Source organism: Mauremys mutica, chromosome 1 (assembly GCF_020497125.1).
Source record: "Mauremys mutica isolate MM-2020 ecotype Southern chromosome 1, ASM2049712v1, whole genome shotgun sequence".
Taxonomy (NCBI): domain Eukaryota; kingdom Metazoa; phylum Chordata; order Testudines; family Geoemydidae; genus Mauremys; species Mauremys mutica.
The window spans coordinates 198525827-198540070 of record NC_059072.1 but is presented as its reverse complement, the minus strand read 5'-3'; the positions used below and the strand labels follow the sequence as shown (position 1 = coordinate 198540070).

The 14244-nt window shown below is 39.7% G+C and overlaps 1 protein-coding gene across 1 annotated transcript in view; it reads left to right on the top strand.

Annotated features, from left to right (window-relative positions):
- The window catches only part of URB1 (URB1 ribosome biogenesis homolog), a 79116-nt gene extending 66672 nt beyond the window's left edge, over window positions 1-12444 (top strand). The window contains exons 33-39 of the mRNA XM_044996665.1: window positions 210-316; window positions 903-1046; window positions 2600-2709; window positions 5104-5301; window positions 7284-7525; window positions 9539-10144; window positions 10792-12444. Coding sequence (XP_044852600.1) covers window positions 210-316; window positions 903-1046; window positions 2600-2709; window positions 5104-5301; window positions 7284-7525; window positions 9539-10144; window positions 10792-10997 — 1613 coding nt within the window. The 3' untranslated portion in view covers window positions 10998-12444. The remainder of the gene's footprint in view (window positions 1-209; window positions 317-902; window positions 1047-2599; window positions 2710-5103; window positions 5302-7283; window positions 7526-9538; window positions 10145-10791) is intronic.
- Window positions 12445-14244: the final 1800 nt, after the last annotated feature.

Genomic DNA, 14244 nt, shown 5'->3' with positions numbered 1-14244 from the left:
GGTTGTGTATTTTTGTTTTAAGTAAAATTAATAGTTAACAACAATACCGTCACTGTTACAGTATGAGAACATCATACTTGCCACACAGTGAAATATTTCTGACATCTACTGAGGCAACATAAAGTGTAGATCCCACTTCATCAGTGAGGTTGTGAATGTGCACAGTTAAATTTCCCTCCTCAGCAATAACCACTGAACTCTGTTCACAGAGGAGCACATGTACACAAAGATAAATAAATTCCTTCTGTCGCATCAGTACTTGGACTTGAAGAAAGTACCGGGATTTTATCAGCTTTTCTACAGCTTTGATTTAGAGGTAATGTGAGATTCATGTCCTGTATGTTTCATAAACCTTAAGAGAGCAATATATTGCCTGGCTTAGCCAGTATTATGACTTGAGGGTGTTAATGTCTAGTAATCAACCAAAAAAATCCCATCAGTTTTCTATTCAACACTTGTAATTATTTACTGGCATTTTTGTTTCATTTTTATTTTCAGATAAATATTTATTATTTCTTTTGTGGTGGTGCCTAGTGGGCCCAATTAGGAATCAAAGCTCCACTGTGCCAGGCACCGTGCAAACACAGAATAAAGATCTAGTCTCTGCCCTGAAGAGCTTACAGTGATAGTCTAACTTAGTTATTAATGCTGAATTCAGTGAAGATATTTTAGAAATAGCAACCTTTTACATTTTGTCTCTGATCACATTTGCCCCATTGACCCATTATTCCTGCAGAAATCTGTCTGTTGGTTACATTTTGTGGTGGTAAAAACTGAAAAGAGGAAGTCCGGAAAAGTTGATATTGCCACTTGTAGGAAACTGTATTGTTTGTGCTGAGGCTTTTCCCAGCATGTTTTACTTCGAAATCGGTGACTCTGGTACTTTTCTGTGTGGTTTCCAGCACAAAACAGAACGTGAGTGGGTTCTTAGGCTTCTTGGAGAAGGACTGCGAGATAATCACTGCTATGAGCTGTACAACTATCAGAGGATTTTCCATGTCATTTTGTGCTTCTTCAATAGTCCACTGTGTGATGAAGCCTCCCAGGTAATTAAAAGGGGAAAAAAATGTAAAACTTCAAGCAAATTAAGAAGGGACATGTAGATGCTCTTCTTTCCAGTAACATAGGGGGCATCCTTACAATGGAGAATAGTGGAGGCTTATGTCAGTATTTTTAAAACTGAGTGATTTTGTTTCCTCAATTTTTGGATACCCAACTTGAGTCTTAAAGTCTTAAAGAAGCCTAACTTTCAGAAAATGTGGAGCATCCACCCTTGGAAAATCAGGTCCTTTATGGTGTCTCAAGTTGGGCACTCAGAAATGGAGGTATCCAAAATCACTAGTTGCCTTTGAAAATCTTGGCCTAAAAATAAAAAATTATCTTGTTTCCTGGGCACTGCTTTTCTTTAATGATTCTAATATATCTGCTTCAGAATTAGAAAGCCTGCTGTTCTTTGGCCGTTCTGAAGAACTTGAAATGTTTTGTTACAGTGTTTGTCTTTGTGATTAGATACTGTCCATTTACTCCTGTATGAATGGGTATTTTAATAGCTGCCTTTATTAGCTATCCCTCTAAAAATACATTTTAAAAACATTTTTGTTTACTCACATCACAAAATGTATAACAATTGGCATTCCCAGTAGAGGAATGTCATAAGTGATGCAATAATAAATGCCTTGAACTCCTATAACACTGCAGTCCAGGCACTTCACAAAATCTCAGAACACTATACAAAAATTAACTCATTATGCCTCACAACACCCCTGCAAGGTAGGTATCATTATTGCCATTTTATAGATGGGGAAACCTGAGATGTACTGAAATTTAATAGCTTGCTTCTGGTTACATAGCAAAAGCTAAACCTAGAAGCCATGTCACCTGACTCCCTAATCTGTTCTTTAACTTCTAGACAGACTTCCTTTCTATGGCCCTGTAACCTGGCCCTCGCCGGCCTAGGCCCCCAAAACACCCAGGGACCAACCGAGGTGCAGCACCGTGTCCTTTTATTGTTTGTGTCCGTTCCCACCACCTACTATTTACAAGTATTTACAGAGACCAACACTCTGGAAGACCACTAGCTTCCCAGCCAGCAGAGCTCTAGAGCCCACGCTCCTCCCTTTCCTGTCTCTTAGCCAGCTTTATAGGCCTGCAGGTGGAGCCCCTCTGGTAATTAGGATGTGGCCCCTCAGCCAGCTCAGCTAACCCTTTTCCCTCTGGAACCGGGCTAACGGGCCTGGCTTGTTTCTCCTAGCCAGCACCCTGTTACAGGCCCTGGTCAGCAAAGTACTTAAGCATGTACCTAGCCTTCAGTAGGCCCACTGACTCGTGCTTTGATATTGCTTATCTGTTTAAGTTCAGTGGGGAGCGGGTGCCTACGTCTCTGCGATAGATCATCAAAGCTAAGGGGCTCCGGCTGACGTCTGTGTGGAAGGTTATAGGGTTCAGTCTGGCATTTTCCCTGTCTTGTCGTTGTTTTCATTTGAATAAAAGCTTACCAAAAATTAGATTACCATTCTATCATTCCTAAATGTTTATACTAGTGAACTAGCCCACAGCTGTAGTTTATTGAAATAAAAGTATATTTTGTTTTCTGTTTCAGAGTCACATTCTGGAAATACTGCAAAATGCTGCACGTATCACTAAAGCTGCCTATGAACTGATACGAGACCATAGCCTCTTAACCTGGATATTCTATATTCTGGAGAAAAGGTACATAGAAGGGGGATGTTGTAATGAGAAATAATTGTACTCTTTGTGTATAAAGGGAGTATTTGTGCAATTGAAAATGAAAATAAAAGGGTTTATTCACCCATCTGTGTGTGTGAAAGAGACTTACATAGAGGTATCCAATCAGTACTCGTGGTACTTCCACACATAAATGCCATCCTTAGGGTGAAAGAACTTGTTGAACTCTAAAATGTTTCCTAGTGTTGTTTAAATTTTGGGGGATGTTTTTTAGAAGTTTCTCAGGAAGGTACTATCAAGATGACATATTAGGATAGCGCATTAGCCATTCACTTCTTCAAAGGTTGCCTTAGGTGCCCAATCCTGCAATGACCTCTGCATGGCTGTTAATTTGATCCTCTATCCTGAACTGGCTGTAATCTCAATCTCTCTCTCTCTCACTCAGACACAGACACACACCTACCTTTCGCATAGATAATTCTTACCAGCTACAGACAAGGAATCAGGAGAATCTGTGCTAAAAACAGACTGAACCTACTCCCAGCCCCCACCTGCAGATAGATTTGCAGAGTATAAACCCTGTAGGGTCTTTCTTCACACCTGTCTGGAACTGGAAGCATAGATTTGACCCAATATGCACAATATTTATTTTGTGATTAGATTAGAAAGCATCTTCCTTGCCATGATCAAGCAACAGGGGTATTGTTTCTAATTATGTGGGATGGGTCACTGACCTCCAGGGTAATGAATAATTGACATAAGAATAGGTTTTGTTGTGTTAATAAAATGCAGACAATCGATTGATGATCAGCGTGCTGACACCTATAATAGATCTTTTAATGGAAAAAGAAAGATTGATGACCTGTCCTCCTAAAGAAGTGGTGGGCAACCTGTGGCCTGCAGCCTGTCAGGGTAATCCACTGGCTGGCAGCAAGACAGTTTATTTACATTGACCATCTGCAAGCACAGCCGCCCGCAGCTCCCACTGGCCATGGTTCGCCGTTCCTGGAACTATGGGAAGCGGTGCCGGCCAATTTGTCCGTTTTTAAAACTTCCAGTGGTGGGGACTCTACCACCTCCCCTGGAAGCCTATTCCAGAGCTTAACTATCTTTATAGTTAGAAAATTTTTCCTAATATCCAACCTAAAACTCCTTTGCTGCAGATTAAGCGCATTGCTTCTTGTCCTGCCTTCAGTGGACATGGAGAGCCATTGATCACGGTCCTTTTTATAACAGCCCTTAACATATTGGAAGACTATTATAAGGTCCCACCTCACTCGTCTTTTCTCAAGACTAAACATGCCCAGTTGTGGTTTCCTGATAGGTTAGGTTTTCTAAATCTTTTATAATTTTTGTTGCTCTCCTCTGAACTCTCTCCTAAATTGTGGCACCCAGAACTGGACACACTACTCCAGCTAAGGCCTCACCAGTGCCACGTAGTATGGGAAAATTACCTCCTATGTCTTACATACAACATTCTTGTTAATACACCCCAGCATCATACTAACCTTTTTGCAGCTGCATCACATCGACGACTCATATCTAGTTTGTGGTCCACTGTAACCCCCAGATCCTTTTCAGCAGTACTACTGCCTAGACAGTTATTCTTCATTTTGTAGTTGTACATTTGATTTTTTTCATTCCTACGTGAAGTACTTTGCTCTTGTCTTTATTGAATTTCATCTTGTTGAATTCAGACCAATTCTCCAAGGTCATTTTGAATTCTAATCCTGTCAAAGTGCTTGCAACCCCTCCCATCTTGGTGTCATCTGCAAATGAAAAATCTTTAATACAAACCATACTTGATCTAAAACAAATGGTGGCCGTTGTATAGTTTGCAGTTTTATGGATTGCTTTGGAAAAATATTCAGATTTAATGAAAGGTATAGTTGAGTCAAAAATCATCAGTTCTATTTATGGACCTTTGCCAGAAAGCTCTGTCAATTCCACATAATAATAATAATAATTAATAATACATAGCTCTTATAAAGTGTTACAAAAGAGGTCAGTGTCCCAGTTGTACAGATGGGGAAACTGAGGCACGGAGTGGCAAAGTGACTTTTCTGAGGTCACTCAGCAGGCCAGTGGCAAAGTGGGGAATAGAACCTAAGTCTCCAGAATTCCAGAACAATGCTGTATTCACTAGGCTACACTGCCACCCACAGAGGTGTTTTTTATTCTGTGGCATCCAAACAGGAAATGTTGGGAATTCCCAATATATGGGTGAAACCTAGCAACCAAATCCTCAGTCCTGCAACGAGTTCTATGTGGATAGCCCACTTGGAGTTCCATTGACTTCAGGCCTGCCTGCATGTTCAGGGCCCCAAATGCTAACATGTGGCTCCCTCTAGGAGATGGATTGGATGGTGACCAGGTCAGTTTCTGCATTCCACAAATGCATTTTTGTTTGTCTTTCAGGTTTCTGGAAAACAAGGTGCTAACCAATGTAATCTCCTTAGTCCACACTCTGTGGATAACAAATTTAGGAAAGAAAGGAAGGGTGATGCCCCTTCAAACTCCTTGCAAAAAAGAGCCGCAGGAGAATCAGAAGTTCCTTCCTCTTCAGCTTATAAATGAGTTTCTGTATGTTTTGATCATGCTTGTTAAACACATTCGGTAAGTCATTCCCAGTCAGGTTTCCAGGCTTATGTGATCATGTTGTTGTTCAGTTTGAAATATATTAGGCCAACTTGAATTCACGTAATCTCTGATAAATTAGCTCTTTCCCCTTAATTTTAAATGGTGATAAATGAACCTGGGTGGAGAAACTTGTGCAGAAAGATTTTGCTTTTAAAAATGTTAACAATGAAGTGGTGACTGTAAGGTGACTCATGTTCTAAGTACTGGATAGATAGTTTTTAAAAAGGCAGCATTATGTAATTTGTCTTCTTCCTGCTAGATCAGAGGCTGAATCCAGCACTTCAGCTCTCTGGCAGGCCTCCTCCCTGAAAAGCTTCAAGCTCACTCTGCCTGAGCAGTGGTCACGTCTCCGTGAATGAGTTCTGCTAGGTTCCTACTTGATGCTTGGGCCAGATCCTCAAAGATATTTAGATACCTAACTCCCACTGAAATCAATGAGAGCTAGGTGCCTAAATACCCCTGAGGATCTGGGAGTCGGTCCATAGCATCTGAAGACCCCACTGACTGGGTTTGCATTCATTATCTGATGCGGCCTTGGTTAGCAAGTGGTCTGTGTGAGGGGAATCGGGCTCAGGCAAAATGGTATAGGGAGGTATAGGCTAACAATGCAAAATGTTCAAAAATGACAAAGTGTTCCAGGTGCCTGAGTCACTTTTGAAAATGTTACCCAAAATTTTTCTCCAGCTCTGGCAGTTCTTCCCTGTGGAAGCCTGTCTGTGTGCTGGCAGGTGGAAAGGGGTTGGCTGCAAATTTCCTTGGCTCTGGACTGACTACCATCTGCCCGACTGACAGAGGAAGAGGATTTATTACTATTATTTATCATTTGTCTTCTCTGTTTCGATCATAAGCCCTTAGGGGCAGGGACTGTCTCTATTTGTACAGCATCTAACACAGTGAGGCACTGATCTCAGCCTCTAGCTCAGGGGTAGGCAACCTATGGCACGGGTGCCGAAGGTGGCACGCGAGCTGATTTTCAGTGGCACTCACACTGCCCAGGTCTTGGCCACCAGTCCGGGAGGCTCTGCATTTTAATTTAATTTTCAATGAAGCTTCTTAAACATTTTAAAAACCTTATTTACTTTATATGTCAATAGTTTAGTTATAGATTACAGACTTATAGAAAGAGACCTTCTAAAAACGTTAAAATGTATTACTGGCATGCGAAACCTTAAATTAGAGTGAATAAATGAAGACTCGGCACACCACTTCTGAAAGGTTGCCGACCTCTGCTCTAGTTGCTACCATACAAATAATAAATACAGTCATGGTTAAGTTTATAAAGCTGACACTAGGGGAGTTAGCTCCATACTCAGTGGAGCTTCAGTGAGTAGTGTGGCTGACTCACTTAGTTGGCTTTGAAAAATCTTAACCAATAACAGTAATTGTGTGAGGTGTAGAATACAGGTGTGATAAAAAAGACAGTCCCTTTCTCAAAGGGTTTACAGTCTTCCCCTGTTGTCTTTTGACATTTATGCTGAGAGAACAGACAAACCAGGTCATGGTGAGCAAGGAGAGACTACAAGGAAACTGGTGATGTTTGGTACACTAAAAAGTGGTCTCATTCTACCGTAGCCATTCATTCAGATGGGTGTTGGTCACATCATGAAAAATAAATGTATTGTTCTTCCCTCTTGAAGTTTGAAAACTCATGTAAAATAAATACTTTTAGATGAAGCACCAGAGCATTTCCCACGCTATTGTGTGCTGTCTGGCTTTTACTGTTACCTTTTCCAGGCTGCAGGTAATCTGTAGAGCAGAGTTGTTTTTTGTCTGTTTCATCAAGCGCTAAGCAGCAGAAATTCAGCCTGAGTGAGAATAAATGCATCCCAAGAAACTAAATTTAAAAAATCAGAAGACTTTAAATAGCCATGTATTTCTAGCTTTTTTTCTTTTGATTAACATGTAGAAAAATATATTTTATTAATTTTTTTAAAATTTGCTTTTTCTTTTTGAAATAGGACCAACTTGGATTTTGACACACTCACTCAGTTTTTCAGTACGTTCAGTTCTGTGCTAGGATACAGAGCTACTGTTCTTGAGGCCTTCAGGCAAATGGGCAGATTTACTGTAAATGAGAGTGTCCTTTCAAACAAAGATGTCCTAATGCTCTTGCATAAGTGGAGCATCATTGAAAGAAATCTGCAGCTCCAAGAAGATGTGCAAACAACTGCTCAAAAATATCAAGTCAAAGAGTTGCTTAGTAAGTATTAAAAATGTTGGTTTAAAAGTGCATTGGTTACAGTGATTTTTAAGTTTGTTTAAACAAATAAAAGGGGATTCTGAGAGCTTTTAGGAACAAATATTTCCAAAGGAATCCAGTTTTAAAGTAAGAAAAAAAAATCAGTGATAAATCAGGTACTGTGGTTTGTAAAAATATATTTTATTATATTTTAACATGAAAGTAAATACAGTTTTTAAAAAATTGTGTGGAGGCTTAGTCATCAGCTTGCCATAATAAACTAAAAATGTTTAAAATGTTCTATCTGACAGAATGGCATAATGACTGTGGCAGATTGTGTGGACAATATTTTCTGGGGTTTTGGCAGCCTGTTTGTATCTGTTGCATATTCTATTTCTTGCAACAGAAATATCGGATCAAGAAGCCAATGGGTTAATCAGCTGGAATGATGAAATTCTGACCCAAACAGTTTTACTGGTTGGTCTCCTCCATTTAATAAAGTTCTCTCATTTCAGATAGTTGGTATATACCTTTCAAGAACCTTACACCAGAATTATTTTTATATCAGTATTAAATTCACTTTTTTTTTCCCTTCAGAGTGGATTTCAGTTTTTCACCTTTTTGCTTTCATAACAGGACATTAAGGAATTATTTTAATAAAAATAGAATACAACACTTTATGGATAGGTTAATATGCATTTCTTTCCATGTTTTAAAGGACACTGGAGAGTTGAACATTTTCCAAAATGTCCATTTTGTAAAAATAAGTTTTAACAAAACTGAAGATTATATACAAATATTTTTATGAATTAAAAAGAAAACAAAAAACAAAATGCCAGTGGGAATAGTGTTATAACCAAACATACAATGGTCTGCAGCGTTTGCAGCCAAAGCCTTGCAGAGTTCTAAGAGTGCTTGCGAACTTAAAAATGAAATTGATTTGAAACTGGGTATAAATCAAAAATGAAATTGACTAGTCTATTTTCATTGTCCATGCTGAGAGAAATACAGAAAGTAAAGGAACAGCACAATGAGTGAAAGGCAAATTAGACTTTTTACCGCTCTTTCCATTTCAATAACATATAAGGATTTGGCGGTGGGGGAGGGAGGAAGAGGGCTATATTTTTTAATCCAGTGCACCAGGATCAGCGATACTGTAGTTTTTACAGAATATGTTGTCACTTAACAAAGTATATACAATATATTAAAAGGCCACCAAATTTTAAAAGAGCTCTAAAATATTTTGTTTAGATATTTCTTAGGGATTCTGTATATTTGCCTGTGCCATATTATTAATATATATCATTTTAGTGTAGTGAATTATGTTTGTATTTGTTTCCATTTGTATAGTTAACAATCAGTTATTGTGTCCAATTTCATCCTCCAGCCTTCAGCAGTCTATAAGAGTCACAAAAATTCCCTTTGACGCGAAATGTTGCTGTTGAAATCACCTGCTGGGGTTGATATTAATTTTTTTTAGTAATCGAAATTGGTTTAAATCCATTTCATTTATTGCAAAATAATTGGGATTTCTGATGACTTTCCAGATTTTTCAAAATTAGCATCTCTGACGATGCCCCATTCAGTAGTGATGCAGTAGAATAAATGCATTGCTGTTTTTTACAAGCTTTACTGCTTTGATAATATGACTAGCAATGAATTGAACTGAAAGTTTTACATAATGTTACATAAAAGTCTAAGCTTTCACAAGATCAGTGACAAACTTCATCCTGTGGATGTGGGGCCCACTGAAGTCAATGGAAAGACACTGATTGGCTTCATTGAGCTTTGGATCAGGGCCCTAGTGCAGTAAATGCACCCTTTGCAATTAGAGGCTTTAATTCAACAAGGTACCTAAGCACGTAACTTGACTTTTTAAGCACACAAATACGTCTTTTTTTTTTTAAATCAGGCCAGAAGCAGCCTCCCAGCAGCTGTAATTACACAAGGCCATGCTCCCTGCTTTATTGCTCTATAGTGACAAGAGAATTTTTGGAGGACTTGAAATTTTTTTTTAATTTTTCCCATTTACAGAAAATATTAAAGAAAAGAACAAAGGTCATGTCCCATTTCGGCCTTCATCTCGCCATGTTCGCAAAAAGGATGTGGTAGAAAGAGAAGAAGAAACTGACTCAGAGCTGAAGGTCTCAAACGTAGAGAAATGCAGAGACCACCTGGAGTCCATATTGGTTCATTGGGAGCCTGTTTATCCAGCCCCGTTTGCTAAACTTCCAGAGGAACAGCTTGAATCTACTGATCCAGAGAATGAAACTATCAGTCTTACATGTGCAACTGCTTACATAGTAACCAAATGGCTAGTGAAATCCATGGTTGATCATAGCCTCAATATACAAAATGTATTTTTGACTCTCAAGTGGCTAAACAGTAGCATTTTGCCACACCCTCCGGTAGTGCAGGAGATTCTTAGGGATGCCACATTGAAGAGCAGTATCTTTAAGCTTTACAACAGAATCTGTGAAGCCAATGAAGAGAAGTCATCAAACATTGAAGAGCTCTGTTTGTTTAGTACAATCATGCTTTGCTTTCTGGATACTCAGGGGTTGACTAACGCCAGTTGTCATAAGGTGGTGAAAACATTCTGCCTGTCAGCAATGAAAGAAACGGATGAGATCAAGAAAGGTAACTTGTCCTTTTTTTGTTTACACTTAGTAACAAGGCAGAGGAGTAGTTGACTAGTTGTGTAGTTAAATATTTTTCATTCATCAAATGTTTTTGAAATCTGTCTTTGCTAAGATGGAGGATCATCACTTCAGAAAGTTAAGTCCTTCCCCAGAAGATAGCCTAGTGTCATTAATTAGTATAGAATATGGTCTTCACCTCACAAGAATATTTGATATAACATTAGTCCGGGTCCCCAAAAGAAGCTGTCGTCTTAGATTAAATTTGGCTTGCTGAATTATATACATGGTTATCTGAAGTTGTATGGGGAAAATAGTCTTGCACCAAAAGTCAAATTACAGGTTCTGGTTTGCATGACACCAGTTCTGTCCATTTGTTGACAAAAGTGGTTGCTAAGGGTATAATTAGCTATATTCAAAGATGTCTGAGGTTTCTATTAAAAAGAGGGTATTTTCTATTAGAGATGGGGAGTGGATGGTCTGAAATGAGCATAAAAAATTAGATTTCCCATTAAAGCAAAGGATTAGCAAACGCTAGCTTAAAAAACAGTTTTGAAAGGGAAATTGTGGTAAAATAGATTTTTCCATGTTACTGTTTTGAAACTGCAGAGTATTCTGATTCCTTTTTCCCTCACTTTTGTTTCACAGCTTCTTGTGTATTCCTGGCTTCTGTTTACATTGGGGACATTTGGCTTGGAGCACAGGAACCAGATATGTTTATAAGCCATGTCAAATTGATCTGTGGCGGTACAGATGGTAAATTAAATGGTGATGACAAGAAAATGCACAAACAAGCGGAAGAAGCTATGGTGTCTCTTTGCAAAGACATTTATTTAGCTATTTTGGGGCATTAATTCTCTGTACTGACTCATATTCAAAATGTCAAATCCTGTGTCATCACTGCTGGTAACCATGAAATCCTCTTTGAATTGTACTATGTACAAATCTAACTTGTTTTCCATACACTTGTACAAGCTCAGAAAAAGAGAGCAAGATTTAAAAGAATTCTTTACACGGAGAATCAAGCAGTAGAATATCCAGTGTTTGCTCTTTCTTTGGCAGACAAGGGCAAGGTGGGACACTGGAGCTATGATGTAATTTATACTGCGCACATTTTTTACTTTCTAGAATACTGAAAAGAAAAGTTGCTGATTACTGCAGTGCCTCCAGACTCTTTTTCACTTCCGCATTGGCCAGAGAACACAAGTCCTAGCCATCAGAGCCCAGGAGGAGACATAACTATGGCAAAGACCTATCTTCTCACACTTCTGAAGAGATGAGGGATGGTCTTCTATGTGCTTATCTGAGTCCTAACCCCTGCTTTTCCAGAGAGTGGGGATGAGTGTTTCCGAAGCAGATCCAACTTCTGCATCATAGAGAGAGGGAAAAATGTGAACCTGAGTCTCCTGTGTTAACAGTGACATGCACTAGGTTACTGCCGACTGGGACAGTCTAAAGACTCAGATTTCAATAGGATAATGATTGGTCCTTCTGCCTATTTTCTCAGGAAAAGCACAACGCTATGGTACTGCTTCACTTATGTTAAATCCAAGGGTTGCTTTCTTCAAATGAAGACAAAAAATAATATAATTGACCAAAACAAGACCTGAATAAATTGTTCTTCATCAAATAAAATGGTATTATTTTGCATGTTGTCCATGAAATCTAATTAAAGATTTCTTGAACAAGACCAGGAAGGGGCAATTTAATGTACCATTTCAGATATGCAAACATGCAGATACTGCATTTCAAGCTTTGAAATGTAAAACAGGGTTTGTTATAATGCCTCATATGTGCTATGCATAGGTGCTTTGTACAGATTTCTAACTGGAAGTAAAGTCAGATATTACACACTCCATTTAATGTTTATAGAATCCTTTTTTAATATAAGTGTAACATTTCACATTCACATCATGGTATGGAATTATATTTTATATGTTAATATATTCTGAAATATAATTTATTTTCTTGTTTTTATTCATAGTATCAGTCTATTTGAAGATGATTTTTAAAAATACAGAAACATTCTCTTTGCTTGTTCAGTGAAAATATATTTTATTCCAAAGGGCCCATCCAGGGTTGTACAGTCACATAATTTAGGCCTAAATTTTGACAACCATTTAAAATGATGTGAATGTTCTTTTCAATTATATATATGCATATAAAGCTATTGTTTTCTTACAGTAGTTTAAAAACATATTTTATTTCCTTGTTCTTTGGACTTTGTGAAAAAAAAATCCAGCTTTGATTTCCATATTACGCTGAACTGTTACATATAATGTCAGGGAAATAATAAAAAGTATAAGTAACTTCAGTGGGTCTGTGCTTGAATCATGCCACATTGTAACTAAAAAAGAGAACTCCAGTGATCAAGGAATGATTAATAATGATTAACATACTTCAGCAATCCCCTTGGAATGCAGCCATTGCGAATAGTTTCTGATATCAAGTAGACGTCTGTCACAGGCTATCATTAGTCAATGAGGAGGATGTCCACCTTAGTGTTTGTGAGACTGAAGGCCTGAGCAGGGCAATTGGTGCAATGATCTGTTAGCGCCACTTAAGCAGGAAAACATCCAGGGTGAAATCTTGGCCTTGTTGAAGACAATGGAATTTTGCCAGGATTTCACCCCAAATACTTATTTATTATGTCAGCCATGAACCCTGCCAAGTATCTCATGCAGTACTCTCTAATCCAGTGGTTCCCAAACTTGTTCTGCTGCTTCTGCAGGAAAAGCCCCTGGCAGGTCAGGCTGGTTTGTGTCCGCAGGTCCAGCTGATCGCGGCTCCCAGTGGCCACGGATCGCTGCTCCAGGCTAATGGGAGCTGCTGGAAGCAGCAGCCAGTAAGTCCCCCGGCCTGCGCTGCTTCCAGCAGCTCCCATTGACCCAGAGCAGTGATCTGCGGCCAGTGGGAGCTGCGATCGGTCAGACCTGCAGAGGCGGCAGGTAAACAAACCAGCCTGGCCTGCCAGGGGCTTTCCCTGCACAAGCGGTGGAACAAGTTTGGGAACCACTGTTCTAATCTAATAAAAGAGGAGCATATTTGAGAAAAAGGAGAAGGCTGCTGTGGCCATATCTATTTGCCTATTAGAAAGTGAGGTGCTTTGACATTTCCTAGCTAATAACCTGCCTTGAATTCCTGCAGTCATTTCCACAACCACCCACCTGGTTCATGACTCAGTCTGACTCAACCCACTTTAACCCCTGGTGTTTCTGAGTCTATTGCTGGTAGATAGACTTGCTTAAAAAAATATTCTACAATACTATTTGCAGTATCGCCAACCCCCAACATTAATTCATGAGACATGAGATTGTTTTTAAAGGTTATGTTGTCTGTTCGGTCTCTGATTTTTGAACTGCCCTTGTCCGTCCTTAGTGTGTGAGAGACAATTAGTGTTGCCAGTTCCCAGATTTGTAGAGTATGGTGATCCAGTGACCTGCCTGAGGGTACGGAGCTTCCAGCTTCTCTCCAAACCCCACAGTTCTAATTAATTAATTCTGTGTCCCACCCAGCCCAGCCATTAATTATGCAACCCTCACATCAGTACTGCTCCCTAACCCCACATCTTCTTGTCCTTGCCAGCCTCGCCTCTGCTCATCCTGCAGTCCTAGGAGTTCTTCACCTCTCTCTCCCAGGTCTTTCCCCATCCCCCTTCTTAAGCCTGGGGGTGGGGCAGCTCCAGTGATCTTCACCTACCTTTTCCTTCCCAGGCCTGGTGTTGCAGGGATGGAGCAGGGAGGAGGAGGAGCCGAGACCAGACTGACCCATTGTTCACAGGAGGAAAGAGGACGTGGAGCTACCCTAAGCTGTAGGGCTCTTTTTGGTCCCTTGTCCCTAATTCTGTCCTGTAAGAATGGTGTCAGCTGCTCCCTCTCACTCCTACCTGACCCAAAAACCTTTTTGGCTTCTGAGAGGAGGAGGAGTGAAAGCTATGCCTAGCTTCTGCAGCAGCTCTGACTGGCTGCTCTTCCCCAGACAGCAAGAAAGTTGGAGGGGGTTTTACTTTTCCTCCAGATGGAGGGTTGGAACGTCTCATGTCATCGCCAGACAAAATCACGTTAGTTGTGAAGAAATCCCAAGAGTTGGCAACACTGCAAG